The sequence below is a fragment of the Calliopsis andreniformis genome, unplaced genomic scaffold, assembly GCF_051401765.1.
Source record: "Calliopsis andreniformis isolate RMS-2024a unplaced genomic scaffold, iyCalAndr_principal scaffold0022, whole genome shotgun sequence".
NCBI classification, from domain to species: Eukaryota; Metazoa; Arthropoda; class Insecta; order Hymenoptera; family Andrenidae; genus Calliopsis; species Calliopsis andreniformis.
Window position 1 is genome coordinate 7763342 of NW_027480432.1, and position 12410 is coordinate 7775751.

The following is a 12410-nucleotide window of genomic DNA, read 5'->3' on the forward strand; positions in this document are numbered from 1 at the left end:
TCTCAAACATTTTTTTTTGGTAAATTAGGAATTTTTAGTATTAAAACTATATTATATAATATTTAAAATAATAAATAACAGGTGCTGTATAGGCTTCCAAATAATTGCTCTTTGTTCATACTTGCTCATCCACTTTTAAACAAATGTTTGATCAATAAATAACAAATTTCGTAAATAAATGTACAGACGAGGGGAACCTACGAACTTTTCTTTAGGTACAGCCCTGAAATTTATCCTAATGTAATATAGTTCAAATAATTGTTCTTTCGTTGCTTTTAATTGCTCTGCAAATTATTCTGTACATATATTATTTTTATACAAAAATCGCTTGAGATGAGCATGTACAGTACATGGTCTATTAAAATTGTTATTACGATTTATTTTCAATTTCATAAATAACTGCCTTATTGTAGCCACAAAGTAGCACAATATTCCCTTGAGGATGCCATCGGGCATCTAATACTACAATATTCCGAGGAGTTTCGATGCAAGTCGCCTTATTAGGTGTCCATTCAAACATGTACGCGCATTCGCAAAATATTAGAAGATGAGCGCGCGTTGGATTCCATTTCACAGCTGAATGAAGATTACAAATATTTAATATACGATTTAAAATACGATTTTGAAACCACTCACCCACAATATTATTTTGGAGAAGCATGTAATCAAAATAGTCCTCGATAATATTCCATATCCACAACGTTGTAGGATAAAGCTGATGTCTTATCGCTAAATACTGTCCGCAGAAACTAAATTCAAAAATATCGAATTTCGCAATCGATAATCTATCGATATCATCTTTTTTGCCAATTTTTATATTCACTGGACGTTCAGATTTTTCTTCCACTATAAGTATAAACTTATTTACTATTTTATTATTGGTGATCTATGTACCAATTTTCATTTGCGTTATTTTACTTACAGATATGTTTATTTGTATTTTTACTGGAGGGCTTTGTTTGAATTATACGCTCTTCGTATACTTTGTTTAGGTAATTCTCTTTGATAACAGGATCAAGATATAATTGTAACATCGGTTTCCATGTCACATGGTTTAATAACACAATCTATAGAAAAATTATAAGAAAGAATCAGAAATGAAATAACTACTTTTATTAAATTATGAGTTATAAAGTTATACCATTTCATTAAATCCTGTCATGGCTAATAACTGCCCACTAGGCATCCACGTTACATTTTCGATTCCTTTCAGTTCCCTTTGATAATCACATAATAATTCAGACGTATCTGCAGTTTGCGTAGGATAGAAAACTCCAATATCTCTTTCTAACACACTTGAATAAACAATTAATTTTATTTCGCTGCTAAAGGAAGACCATATGCTTAATAATTCACTATTTGGAGACCAGAGTATTCCATCAATACTACTTAAACGTCCGCATATCAGTTTCTAAAAATTATAACACAAAAATTTGATATTCTTGAGACAGAAAAAATAATTTAAAAAAATGAAGGCACAGATATGCAATCTATTTTACAAGTTCTAAGTTGTGTTTCTTCTTCTGAGAATTAATAAGATAATAATTAAGAAAATATGAATTTCATTGACAAAGGGGAAATCCTCACAAAAATAATTTGAAAATAGCGGCTGAAATAAAAAATATTTATATTGAAATCTAGTAATTTTAATGTTATCATTTTGGTAGCACTTGAAAAAATGAATGAGAACCACGTGCTCCGTGCAGCTTATTTACTGTAGTGTTTTGAGGTTAGATTAATATTTTGACAATTAATAGTAAGAAGAGATGACAACATCCTACATATCCTGTGCTTGTAATCGAGTTCCACATTCGGCTGATTGGGGAAGAAATGGACTTGTTTGTTTCGCAGCGTGTCACGCAATTGCGATTTACGATCCGTTTATTTCAAAAATTGGAAAGGTGACAAAGACTCTCCACAAACATAAAGGTCGTGTGAATACAGTACGATGGATTAAACACAGAAATTTAGAAGCTGAGTCAGAGCTACTGTCAAGCTCTGTAGATGGAACAGCTATTATTTGGACTAAAATAAAAAATATTTTTGAATGTACCTCTATCATCGAAGCTGGTGATATTCTCACCTTCAGTAACTATCTGTACCTACCCAATTCTGAGACCCAGAATCATTCAGATTTTCTTAAACTATTGATATGTACTGGGTCAGTTAAAGGTGAACTGAAATTATGGTTTAGAGATACAAGTAACAATTTAAAATGCTTTCAAACACTTGTGTTAGGGAGAAAGCTACCAATAGAAGCTTGTTTCTCTTGTTTGCCAAGTACAAATTTACCACTTTTGGCTGTTGCTACAGAAAGTTCATCAATTGAATTGTATGCCTCGAATTCTGATGATATAGAAGCATTAGATTTTGTAAAAGTCCAGGTTTTAACTGGACATGAAGATTGGGTACGTTGTATAGACTTTAACTATATCACAAATGATAGTATTTTACTTGCAAGTGGTTCCCAAGATGCTATGATACGATTGTGGAAAATTTCTGTGAATGCCACAGAATCTTTAAATGATGAATTGCGTCAAAAAGAACAAATATTTGTAGCTAATGAAACAAAGTACAATATTACTTTAGAATCTGTTCTTTATGGCCATGAAGGCTGGATTTATGGTGTACATTGGTATCCATTACAGAATAATGGAAACAAGATATTAAGATTATTGTCTTGTTCATTAGACAAATCAATGATTATATGGGAACCAGACAAAGTAACTGGAATTTGGTCAGAAAAAGTAAGAGTAGGTGAAGTTGGTGGTAATTCATTAGGATTTTATGGCTGCAAATTTAGTGGTAATGGTTTGAACATATTAGCACATGGATATCAAGGGTCGTTTCACATCTGGGAATACTCAGAGAGTGTGAAAAATTGGATTCCAAAATCTATACCAAGTGGACATTTTGCTGAAGTAGTTGATCTCTGTTGGGATCCAAAGGGAAGGTTTGTATACCTTAATATATGATTTACACAAAAAATTACAGAACTTAACCACTTTTTTTGGAGGAATTAATATGTATTGCATTACAGGTTTCTCATTACTGCAAGTACAGACCAAACAACAAGAATTCATGCACCATGGAAAGATAAAAGGGAATTCTGGCATGAAATTGGACGTCCACAAGTCCATGGATATGACATGTCTTGTCTAGTTATGCTGACTCCATACATGTTTGCATCAGGAGCAGAAGAAAAAGTTACACGTATATTCACAGCCCCAGCGACATTTAAAAATTCTTTAATAAAAATTGCTGATGCAGATGACTTCAAGAACATGGTAGCTAATAGTGCATCAGTACCAGCTCTTGGATTGACAAACAAAGCAACAATCAATGATATGAAAATAGAAGAATTTGAAATCAGTGACTCTAAAAATGAAAATTATATTCCTCCAACAGAGGAAGAGTTAATGCAAAATACATTATGGCCAGAATTACAAAAACTTTATGGCCATGGATATGAAATATTTTCTATAGCTGCCAGACATGATGGATCCTTATTGGCAACAGCATGTAAATCAACTTCACCAGAGCATTCAGCAATACTAATATGGAGTACAAATACATGGACACAGGTTCAGAAACTTGTATCTCATCAGTTAACTGTGACACAAATGGAATTTTCACCAAATGACAAATATTTAGTGTCTGTGTCAAGAGACAGAAGGTGGTCATTATTTGAGTATACTGATAACATGTACGTTTTAATCGCGGCTAGCTTAAAAAAGGACAGTCTTCATACTCGTATCATATGGTGCTGTTCGTGGACACACGATTCATCCTTTTTTGCAACTGGTTCTAGAGATGGAAAAATTGGTGTTTGGAATCCAAATATCATTAAAAGTAAAATTGCTCCAAGTACGAGCTTGGATGTAAATAATTCTGTCACTGCACTTTCTTTCTCTGTGCAGGATATTACTGAACATTTTTACATTTTAGCAATAGGATTTGAGACAGGCTGTATAGAAATACAGAAATTGAAAATATTAAATGATAATTTTGTGTGGGAAAAATACCTAATGTTTGATTCATCTCACGCGCATCATTTGACTGTAAAACGGCTTAAATTTCGGCCGCAGAAGGAATTTGTAAATACTTTACAACTGGCAAGCTGTGGATCTGATCACATAGTTAAAATATATGACATAGATATTATCAAATTAAAAGACTTGTAAAATATTTGCATTTTTGTACAATAAAAATTGTATAAAAGATGTTTAGATTTTATTTAAATTTGGTTACTCACTTTACTTAATTTCCAGGTATCAGTTTTATAAATCTCTATACTGTCTTGATTTTCGTTTGAAACTACAACTGCTAGTTTGCTACCATCTGGACTAAAATGTAGCTTATGAAAAGAGGACTTCATATTTTGGATGTGAGTTACATTACGATTCTCCAAAGACCATACAGATATTTGAATCTGTTTTGTAATAAGAATTTTAATATTTTATTAAATATATGCATCTGCAGGCACATGTGTGTGTACTGAACATGTCCATAGTTTTTTATTACTCTGAAAATATTGCTTTTTGTTTTTAAAATAGAGTAAAACTTTATTCACCCCAAAAAACTCATTTTAGGAATTTATATGAACTCATATTGTTATATAAAAAATGAAAAATATCATATCTAAATTAATATATAATAGCACAAAGTAAAATCAACGAATTTCTATTATTTACAGAAATTAATTCTTAGTAAAAAATCATTCTTTTACTAATGAAACTATGAAACAGTTCACCATACAGTTTTAATAATAAAAAAATGAAAGATAAATCAATATACTAATATATTCAAAAAAATAGTTTCACTGTATTAATACAGAGCTTGCAATTATTTAATTAAGTTTGAACTTATAATATCAACACGTTAATGTTGCAAAAACACATTTACTTACATTGAAATCTGACAAAGTTAAAATATGTTTACTGTCGGGAGACCAAGTGACACTTTCTAGACCAGCACTGCCTTCGACAAGTTTAAATTTCCAATCAGGATAATGAATAGAATACACTTGAATAATAGCTTTCTTTATGTTTGCACATAGTATATATTCACTATTTCTAGACCACTCGAAATACTACATTGAAATGAAAGACAATTATGTTGTTATCAAATGCTTTATTTGCCACCATAAACAAACATGTTACTGTATTAAATGATTATTTACTACTGATTTAAAATAACGCACTAACCTCGATTATGTCAGTGAATACGAATAAATGAATAATTTCCAACTTCTTACTACTCTTTATTATCAGATTTGCTTGATATGCAATCGCAAAGAATCTCCCATCGATAGAAAAATCGCACAATTGATTATTCACTCGTATTAACTCTTTTTCAGATTCTGAAGACATCGCGCCAATAACAAATTACTTAATTTTACCATAGGGAGATTTTCCCCTTTAGGAACAATAGGGATTTACTTAGTTTACATTGTGTTGGTAGCAATGAATTTGAAAATTCAACACATTCGTAACAGTTTTGGCGTTCGTGTTTGATTACATACGCCCTGTGTTATGACGCTATAAGAAATTCTGCGAATTTTAAGTATAGAAGAAGTAAAATATTAATTGAAAGGTGTATAGAGATCAATGAATGAATCAAGATGATAAAGGATTTCATAATTCCAGTGAATAAAGATGAACTTTTACAAAGTCGAAATGGGCAATATTTTGTTGAAAAAGTTATTCCAATACGAATACTTTCACATGCTCTGGATGGTATTTAATGAATATTATTTATTTTTGCTTGTATTTTCGAATGCACGTTACAGGCAATTTTTTTAGTGTAAATACGTAAGAAACTAATAGTTAATTCTTTTCTGACAGAAACACGAGCCTCGCTACAAGCTAATGGAGCAGATTTTATTTTTGACCATTTTGATACATTTTTTTCTGTAATGGTACATGGAAATAAAGTTGAATTACCTATTGTTATGCGAGGTTTCAATAGAATCAATAAAGGTAGAGATTATTTGTGATAAATCTATTTTGTTAACTGGTTTGTTACTACGGATAGAACACACTGCTTTTATAAGAGCATATGCATGTTGCTGCCACTGTCAAGACACTATTTTTAATATTAACTCAACAAAATGTGTGAGTGTAACTCTGATTTTACTTATGAACTTATATATCATTTTACAAAGGTATCGAAATGTTAGTTCATGAGATGGAAAGCATGTTCGAAAAAGGAAATGAGTTGCAGGAGGAAGACAGACTAAGATTCGTAAATATTGTAAAAATGCTTGCATATTTATTTTCATGGTTTTCTTGTCATATAGACGATGAAATTATGAAAGACACAAGTGATAAATATACTGGCAAGGTTTGTTTATTGCATATATACAATCCTATTGTAATTATCTTCACATTATCCTTTAATTAATTATGTTTTACTTAGCGCAAAAAAGTTGCAAGGTCAGACGTAGAAGAGGAGTGGGAAACTACTAGAGAAAAGGCATTGGAATATGTTTATAGGCTTCTACAATTACCATTGCAAAAGCTTTGGCAGCCACCTATTGTTGAAGATTCATTTATTATGTAAGTTTAAGGACTACAGAAAGTTTATACATTTTATATAAACTTTAATGAATACACTTTAGATATTTATAAATATGCAATATAAAAAATATGTATCTGCAGTTTATTAATAAGTATCTTAATTCATTTATTTTATATTACAGGTTGCTTTCTAAAGTATGCTATAAGATTTTAGAACAATGTAAAGATTCAAAGCAAAAGCATATAAGACAGACAATTTTTGAGGTGAGATTCTTTTATTTATTTTAGTAAATTATTTTTAGTTTCAAAATTCACATTTTGTTTTTTTGAAAAAAGATTTTAGGGACGTCAATTAAGAAATATAATCATGGCATAAGTTGTGTAGTAAGAATCATGCAGGTATGTGTATTTATTTAACAACTTTAAGTCTGGTTTAAATAAGAAACTTTATATTGAGAATTTACTTTAATATTTTAGTTGGTAAAATTACATGATATATTAGCAACACATATAGCGACTGGAGTTATCCATATGATTGAAGAATGTGGCTGTAATGGTTTAATGAAAGAAATAATGAAAGAAATTGATCAAAGTGAACCATCTGAAAGTGACAGTCGTAATATATCGATATTTCTTGAAACTATAGCCACTACTCAACCAAATATTATAATTCCAATTCTTGATGATATGATGGACTATTTAGCTAGTGAAGTACGTCTTTCGTGTTAATTATGTGTATGTTGTTGTAATAATACATATATACTTGGATTTATTTCATTCTTAATAATCATTTCCATAGCATTATACCATGAGAAACTGTACAATCAGTACCTTAGGAGCAATTGTAGAAAAGGCTCTAACCGGAGATGACCTCACACAGGAACAGAAAGATCAACGTGACGAATGTCTTAATGCTTTAGAAGAACATATTTTAGATAACAATGCTTACGTGAGATCGAAATCCTTACAAGTTTGGCAACGTTTATGCTGCGAAGGGGCTATTCCCGTCGCAAGACAAGGAAAACTTTTAGCTGCCACAGCGTTACGTTTAGAAGACAAAAGTGCAAATGTGCGAAAACAAGCCTTGCAACTCTTGCGTGCTTTACTTCAAGCCAATCCTTTCGCCGCTAAAGTATGTTAAAAACAGTATATCCTTTCCCTAAATTCTTTTTCGTTAAAAATAAAACCATTAAAGGAAGAAAATAATTTGCAGTTGAATAAAACAGAAATTTCTAATTCGTTGGAACGAGAAGAAATCAAATTAAGAAAAATGCAGACAGAAAGTGTTAGCAAAAGTGCCCGTGGCGATAAACAAAGATTGGAATTATGGAATGCTTTTCTTCCCAAAATAAGGAAAGCTCTGAAAGAAGTGATTAATGAAGGAGAGAATAATAATAAAAAAGAAGGTACATATATTTGTTTTGATTTTAAGTAAAGTATTTTACGATCCTATTTATACGTATACGTCCATTTTACAAATTTAGATGATGATGAAGACGACTTCGATCCTAATACAGCATTTGAACATGTGAGGCAATTAATGTTGAAAGAAAAGATTCTCGAAGCAGTAATGTACACGTGGAAAGCATGTATTTCATTAAAGCAATGCCCAGACATAGAGAAGCTTTCTGTAGAAGCAAAGGAGGAATTTCTATTTCTTCTGTTATTAAAAACATTTATGGAATCAGAGGAAACTTCAGATAAAACAGAAAATAATGCAGAGAAAACACAATCAGATGATAGCGAAAAAGAGAAAATAGCAGTGGCAAAACGACTTGTAAATTATTTAAAAGTGTGTATCTAAGCATCTTACGTGCCTTATGCGTCTTAAGCGTCTTAAGCATCTCATGTATATATCTTTCTTTCAGAATTGTCTGACATTTGCAACAGAATTAGAAAATGTTATACCTATGATAGAAAAATTGCTATTTTCTACAACAGCAGGCGACGCTGTTGAGGCGTGCAGTCTGCTTGGAGTCGCCTACCAATTTGGCATAGTTGGAGCTGCTGACGCTATAAGAGAGGCTTTGCTTCAAGTATTTCATCGTGATCAATCCGTGCGTAATAATATAGCTGCTGTATACAAGGATATTTACTTGAATAATAATACAGATAAGAAATCTGGTCGACAAAAAGCTTTGGCTTGCATTAAAGGATTGATTGATCTACTGAAGGGTCTTCAGCCGGGTCAAAGTCAAGCTGTGGCTCAACTTATCACAACGTGGTACAATAATAACGAATTAACCAATGAAGAATTACAGGTATTGTTTTACATACGTGCAATCTTACAATTCTATGCTTCGAGTAAATTTGTTCACGTGTGCAATTATTTCAACAGGTTTTATGGGAAAAGTTTTCGATGAAATCGTCAGACACAGACCCATTGGAAAGCAGGACAGCTTTGATGTTAATAACAATGATAGCTCAAGTCCAAAATGATACTATAATCGGAAATTTAGAAGTATTAGTAAAAGTGGGATTGGGGCCGCGAGCAAAGACTGACCTTCTGTTAGCCAGAGATACTTGCAGAGCATTATTAACGATCAAAAATAATAGTGATGATATTGAAAAATTACCTATTAGGTAAGTTATAGTCAAGAATTTAAATTAATAAAATTATGTTCAAGAATTTTATAAATAATATAATCTTTAGGTATTCTAATGACCATGAAATCTTCAAACAAATTCTCACGTTACTGGTAGAGAATTTTACAAACACAGAACAAGATGGATATGTTTCATTTGCGACAGATGCAATTAGTGCTATTTACCATGTAAGTATTATTATTATAATGATTTTTTAGTAAATATTATAATAATTTTAAATTTTCAGTTGGCGAATCAGCCTGAACATTTAATAAAGCAGTTTTTATTAGAAGTTTACAAACGAGGACATTTCAGTGATAACGATTCATCGCAACATTCAGTTTCACTGTTTTTGCTATCCAAATTCTTGTATATAATTGGACACATTGCGATCAAAGAAATGGTACACTTAGACACGTCAGTGTACAAGGAATTAAAACGAAGAGATATGATACGAAAATTGAGGAAAGAGAAGAATGCAAATAAAAACGACAAAAATACTTCTAGGCTTAATAGATCGAATTCAGTATCATCCCTTATTTCTGTCACTGCCAGACAAATAATTCGTAACAAGGAGGTACGACAAATATAGCGAATAAGTTTGTATAAAGTTTATTTGATTTCTGATTTCACGTTTAGAATAGCACAATTGTGGAAGATAATGGAGAAGAAGCCGTGGAAGGCGCTGTTGATGACGCAGACGCCGAGTTTATATACGACACCCTCGAGAATCATATTGTAACTGGCGATGGAATTCTAGCAAAATTTATGTAGGTTCATGAATTGAATATTTGTGGACAATTTATCATTAAAATTCCCTTGATACTGCATAATTTTAACTTAAAAAATGATAAAACTTAACTTGAAAATAGTTATGCAGTATGGAAAATTCTAATAAAATGTCCAGAGATGACATTACTGTTATGTTTTTCAGTCCACTTGTACTGGATGTATGTCAGAATCATGAGAAATACAACAATGAAGATGCCCAAGCTGCAGGTGCTCTCGCTCTCAGTAAAATGATGACTGTGAGTTCGAGCTTCTGCGAGGAATCTTTACAACTTCTAATCACGATACTCGAACGTTCACCATACCCTGCCATTCGAGCGAATCTTCTTATCGGAATAAGCGATCTCGCGACGAGGTTCCCGAATCAAGTAGAACCATGGATGAAACATATTTACGGCAGGCAAGTAAATCACAGACGAAAATCGAGCTATTCGAGCAGTTTATGACTTAAAACGTGATCTATTTTTAGACTCAGAGATCAAAATATCCATGTACGAACAACCTGTGTTCGTGTTCTATCGAGCCTCATAATGAGAGACATGGTACGAGTAAGAGGCCAAATATCTGAGCTAGCTCTGTGTATAATCGACGACGACACTCAAATTTCCCAAGACGCGAAACAGTTTTTCAAGGCTCTCTCGCAGAAAGGAAACGCTCTGTACAACGTGATGCCTGATATTCTATCTCGATTAACAGATCCTGATTTAGATTTGAAGGAATCTCAATTCCAAGATATTCTGAAGTACGTGTTAAAAAAAGAAATTTTCTAATCTTGCAGATGAATTTAAACGATCTTTGTTTACAGACACATACTGGGTTTGTTGCAAAAAGAGAAACAAGTCGACGCCATAATCGACAAAATTTGTGCTAGGTTTAAACTGGCCACCACAGAAAGACAGTGGCGTGACTTTTCGTACTGTCTTTCGCTATTGCAATTTGGTCCAAAAAGTGAGTAGAAGATATATACCAATTACAGTTTTACATGAAAGTTTATTACTCCTTCAATTAACTGAAAAGTAATTTTTCAGGTATACGTCACCTCATTGATAGTTTACCCCTGCTCAAAGAGAAAATTCATAACAAGCAAGTGTTGAAAGCGTTACAGTCAATTATAGAACAAACGAAGAAGAAGCCGAATACAAAGGCGATTTGCTTGGAATTGGAGGAGAAGATAGAAGAGTTGCTTAAGAGCACTGAGGAGGAGAAGTTAAACGATACGGAAATAATGCCACCACCACCTGTACCAAAATCAAACAAGAAAGGCAGGAGACGACGCGCGAGTCGTAAAAGTAGTAGTGAAGAAGAAGATGACGCAGACAGTGATTCTGAGGCAAAAGGTACAGTTTTTTCACACATCTATACAATAATTTGAAATTACTATCACAACATTTATTTACCCTATTCTTATTCTCAGAATTAAGAAAATAGTTCTAATAGTAGACTCATAATACATTACTTTTGCAAATAGTTGTTTTAAGTTTTCATAGAAATTATAGTAGTAAACTCTAAAACGAATTTTTTTTCATAATGTGAATCCCCATCTATTAGAACTTCTTTCTTAGCTCTGAGAGGTACTTTATGTAATATAAATACTTGTCAATTGACTAACAAAATTATTATAACAGAGAATAGTAAAAAACTAAAACCACGTGGACGTAAAAGTAAATCAAGTTCTGAATCAGATTCAGACGATGAACAGATGTCGATGAAAACACCTAGAAGACCAAGTAAGTATTATATATAACTTGCATGCACGAATAATTCAGTAGCATATAATTATTGATATTTTTATATTAGCCAAGCCAAATCCACCAACGTCAAGTGTGAAAAAATCAGCTAGTAAAAAGAAGCTTACCGAGTCAAATAGTGTTACTCCTTCGCCGCTAACGAAAAAAAAGAAACGAGGGGAAACATCATCGCATACTCCTCAGCGGACCTCGTCACGGTTATCTACTTTACGAACTAAACATTAATAATTGTTATTGCACCAATATATTTAACATATCGTATTGTATATAATTATTCATCGAAATTAAGCAAGGTGATAAAATATAGAATGTATATTTTTATTACTTTGTTATGACGAAATCTTAGTAATCATAGACTTCTCTGTTTCATGACCCGCGCTTTTACAGTCAGAACTGAAGCTCTCGGGTGAAACTATTTATTATATGTGCCGATAATTATAAAAATAGTCTAAGAGGTCTCAAAAAGCTGAATTTATGTTACTTGGTGTTACATGGATTTGCATTATAAAATTTGATTATTTTCATAATTACGGACATACACGTAATACTGTTCAATGAAATAAATTTTGTACTTGTATTTTTATACTGACATAATTACATTATGATAAAGAATTATATGTTTCCATTAAAGAAAGGAAAAGTAAAATATATGTGTAATGTTAATTCCTCACCTATGAGTCTCGAGAAGTTCTTTTATTGATTTTTTCGAATTCTAAATTCTTATTTATCTATCATCTCGAGATCTCTCCTTTAGTCGCCTTTTACG

The 12410-nt window shown here is 32.0% G+C and overlaps 3 protein-coding genes across 5 annotated transcripts; 2 read left to right on the plus strand and 1 right to left on the minus strand.

Moving 5' to 3' along the window:
- Positions 1 to 60: 60 nt before the first annotated feature.
- On the minus strand, positions 61 to 11842 carry LOC143187261 (WD repeat-containing protein WRAP73). Of its 3 annotated transcripts, none has more exons than XM_076391353.1 (8): positions 11752 to 11795; positions 5208 to 5390; positions 4910 to 5092; positions 4256 to 4432; positions 1142 to 1411; positions 923 to 1067; positions 637 to 846; positions 61 to 576 (listed from the first exon to the last, which is right to left on the minus strand). In XM_076391353.1, exons 2-8 carry the CDS (start codon positions 5370 to 5372, stop codon positions 371 to 373), a joined length of 1356 nt encoding a protein of 451 aa, XP_076247468.1. In that variant the 5' UTR covers positions 5373 to 5390; positions 11752 to 11795; the 3' UTR covers positions 61 to 370. The 3 variants fall into 3 exon arrangements, with proteins under 3 accessions (XP_076247468.1, XP_076247467.1, XP_076247470.1); XM_076391352.1 differs by having other exon boundaries at positions 62 to 576; positions 5208 to 5552; positions 11752 to 11842; XM_076391355.1 differs by having other exon boundaries at positions 438 to 576; positions 641 to 846; positions 5208 to 5552; positions 11752 to 11842.
- On the plus strand, positions 1767 to 4282 carry Elp2 (elongator complex protein 2). The gene is made up of 2 exons (XM_076391351.1): positions 1767 to 2953; positions 3041 to 4282. The coding sequence occupies exons 1-2, from the start codon at positions 1767 to 1769 to the stop codon at positions 4182 to 4184; spliced, it is 2331 nt and encodes a 776-aa protein (XP_076247466.1). The 3' UTR covers positions 4185 to 4282.
- On the plus strand, positions 5624 to 12375 carry Cap-d2 (CAP-D2 condensin subunit). The gene is made up of 21 exons (XM_076391347.1): positions 5624 to 5738; positions 5847 to 5981; positions 6167 to 6345; positions 6421 to 6560; positions 6704 to 6785; positions 6858 to 6920; positions 6999 to 7232; positions 7321 to 7653; positions 7735 to 7927; positions 8006 to 8313; positions 8390 to 8782; positions 8860 to 9104; positions 9175 to 9295; positions 9355 to 9684; positions 9747 to 9877; positions 10042 to 10296; positions 10366 to 10638; positions 10702 to 10844; positions 10925 to 11233; positions 11522 to 11623; positions 11694 to 12375. The coding sequence occupies exons 1-21, from the start codon at positions 5624 to 5626 to the stop codon at positions 11867 to 11869; spliced, it is 4260 nt and encodes a 1419-aa protein (XP_076247462.1). The 3' UTR covers positions 11870 to 12375.
- Positions 12376 to 12410: the final 35 nt, after the last annotated feature.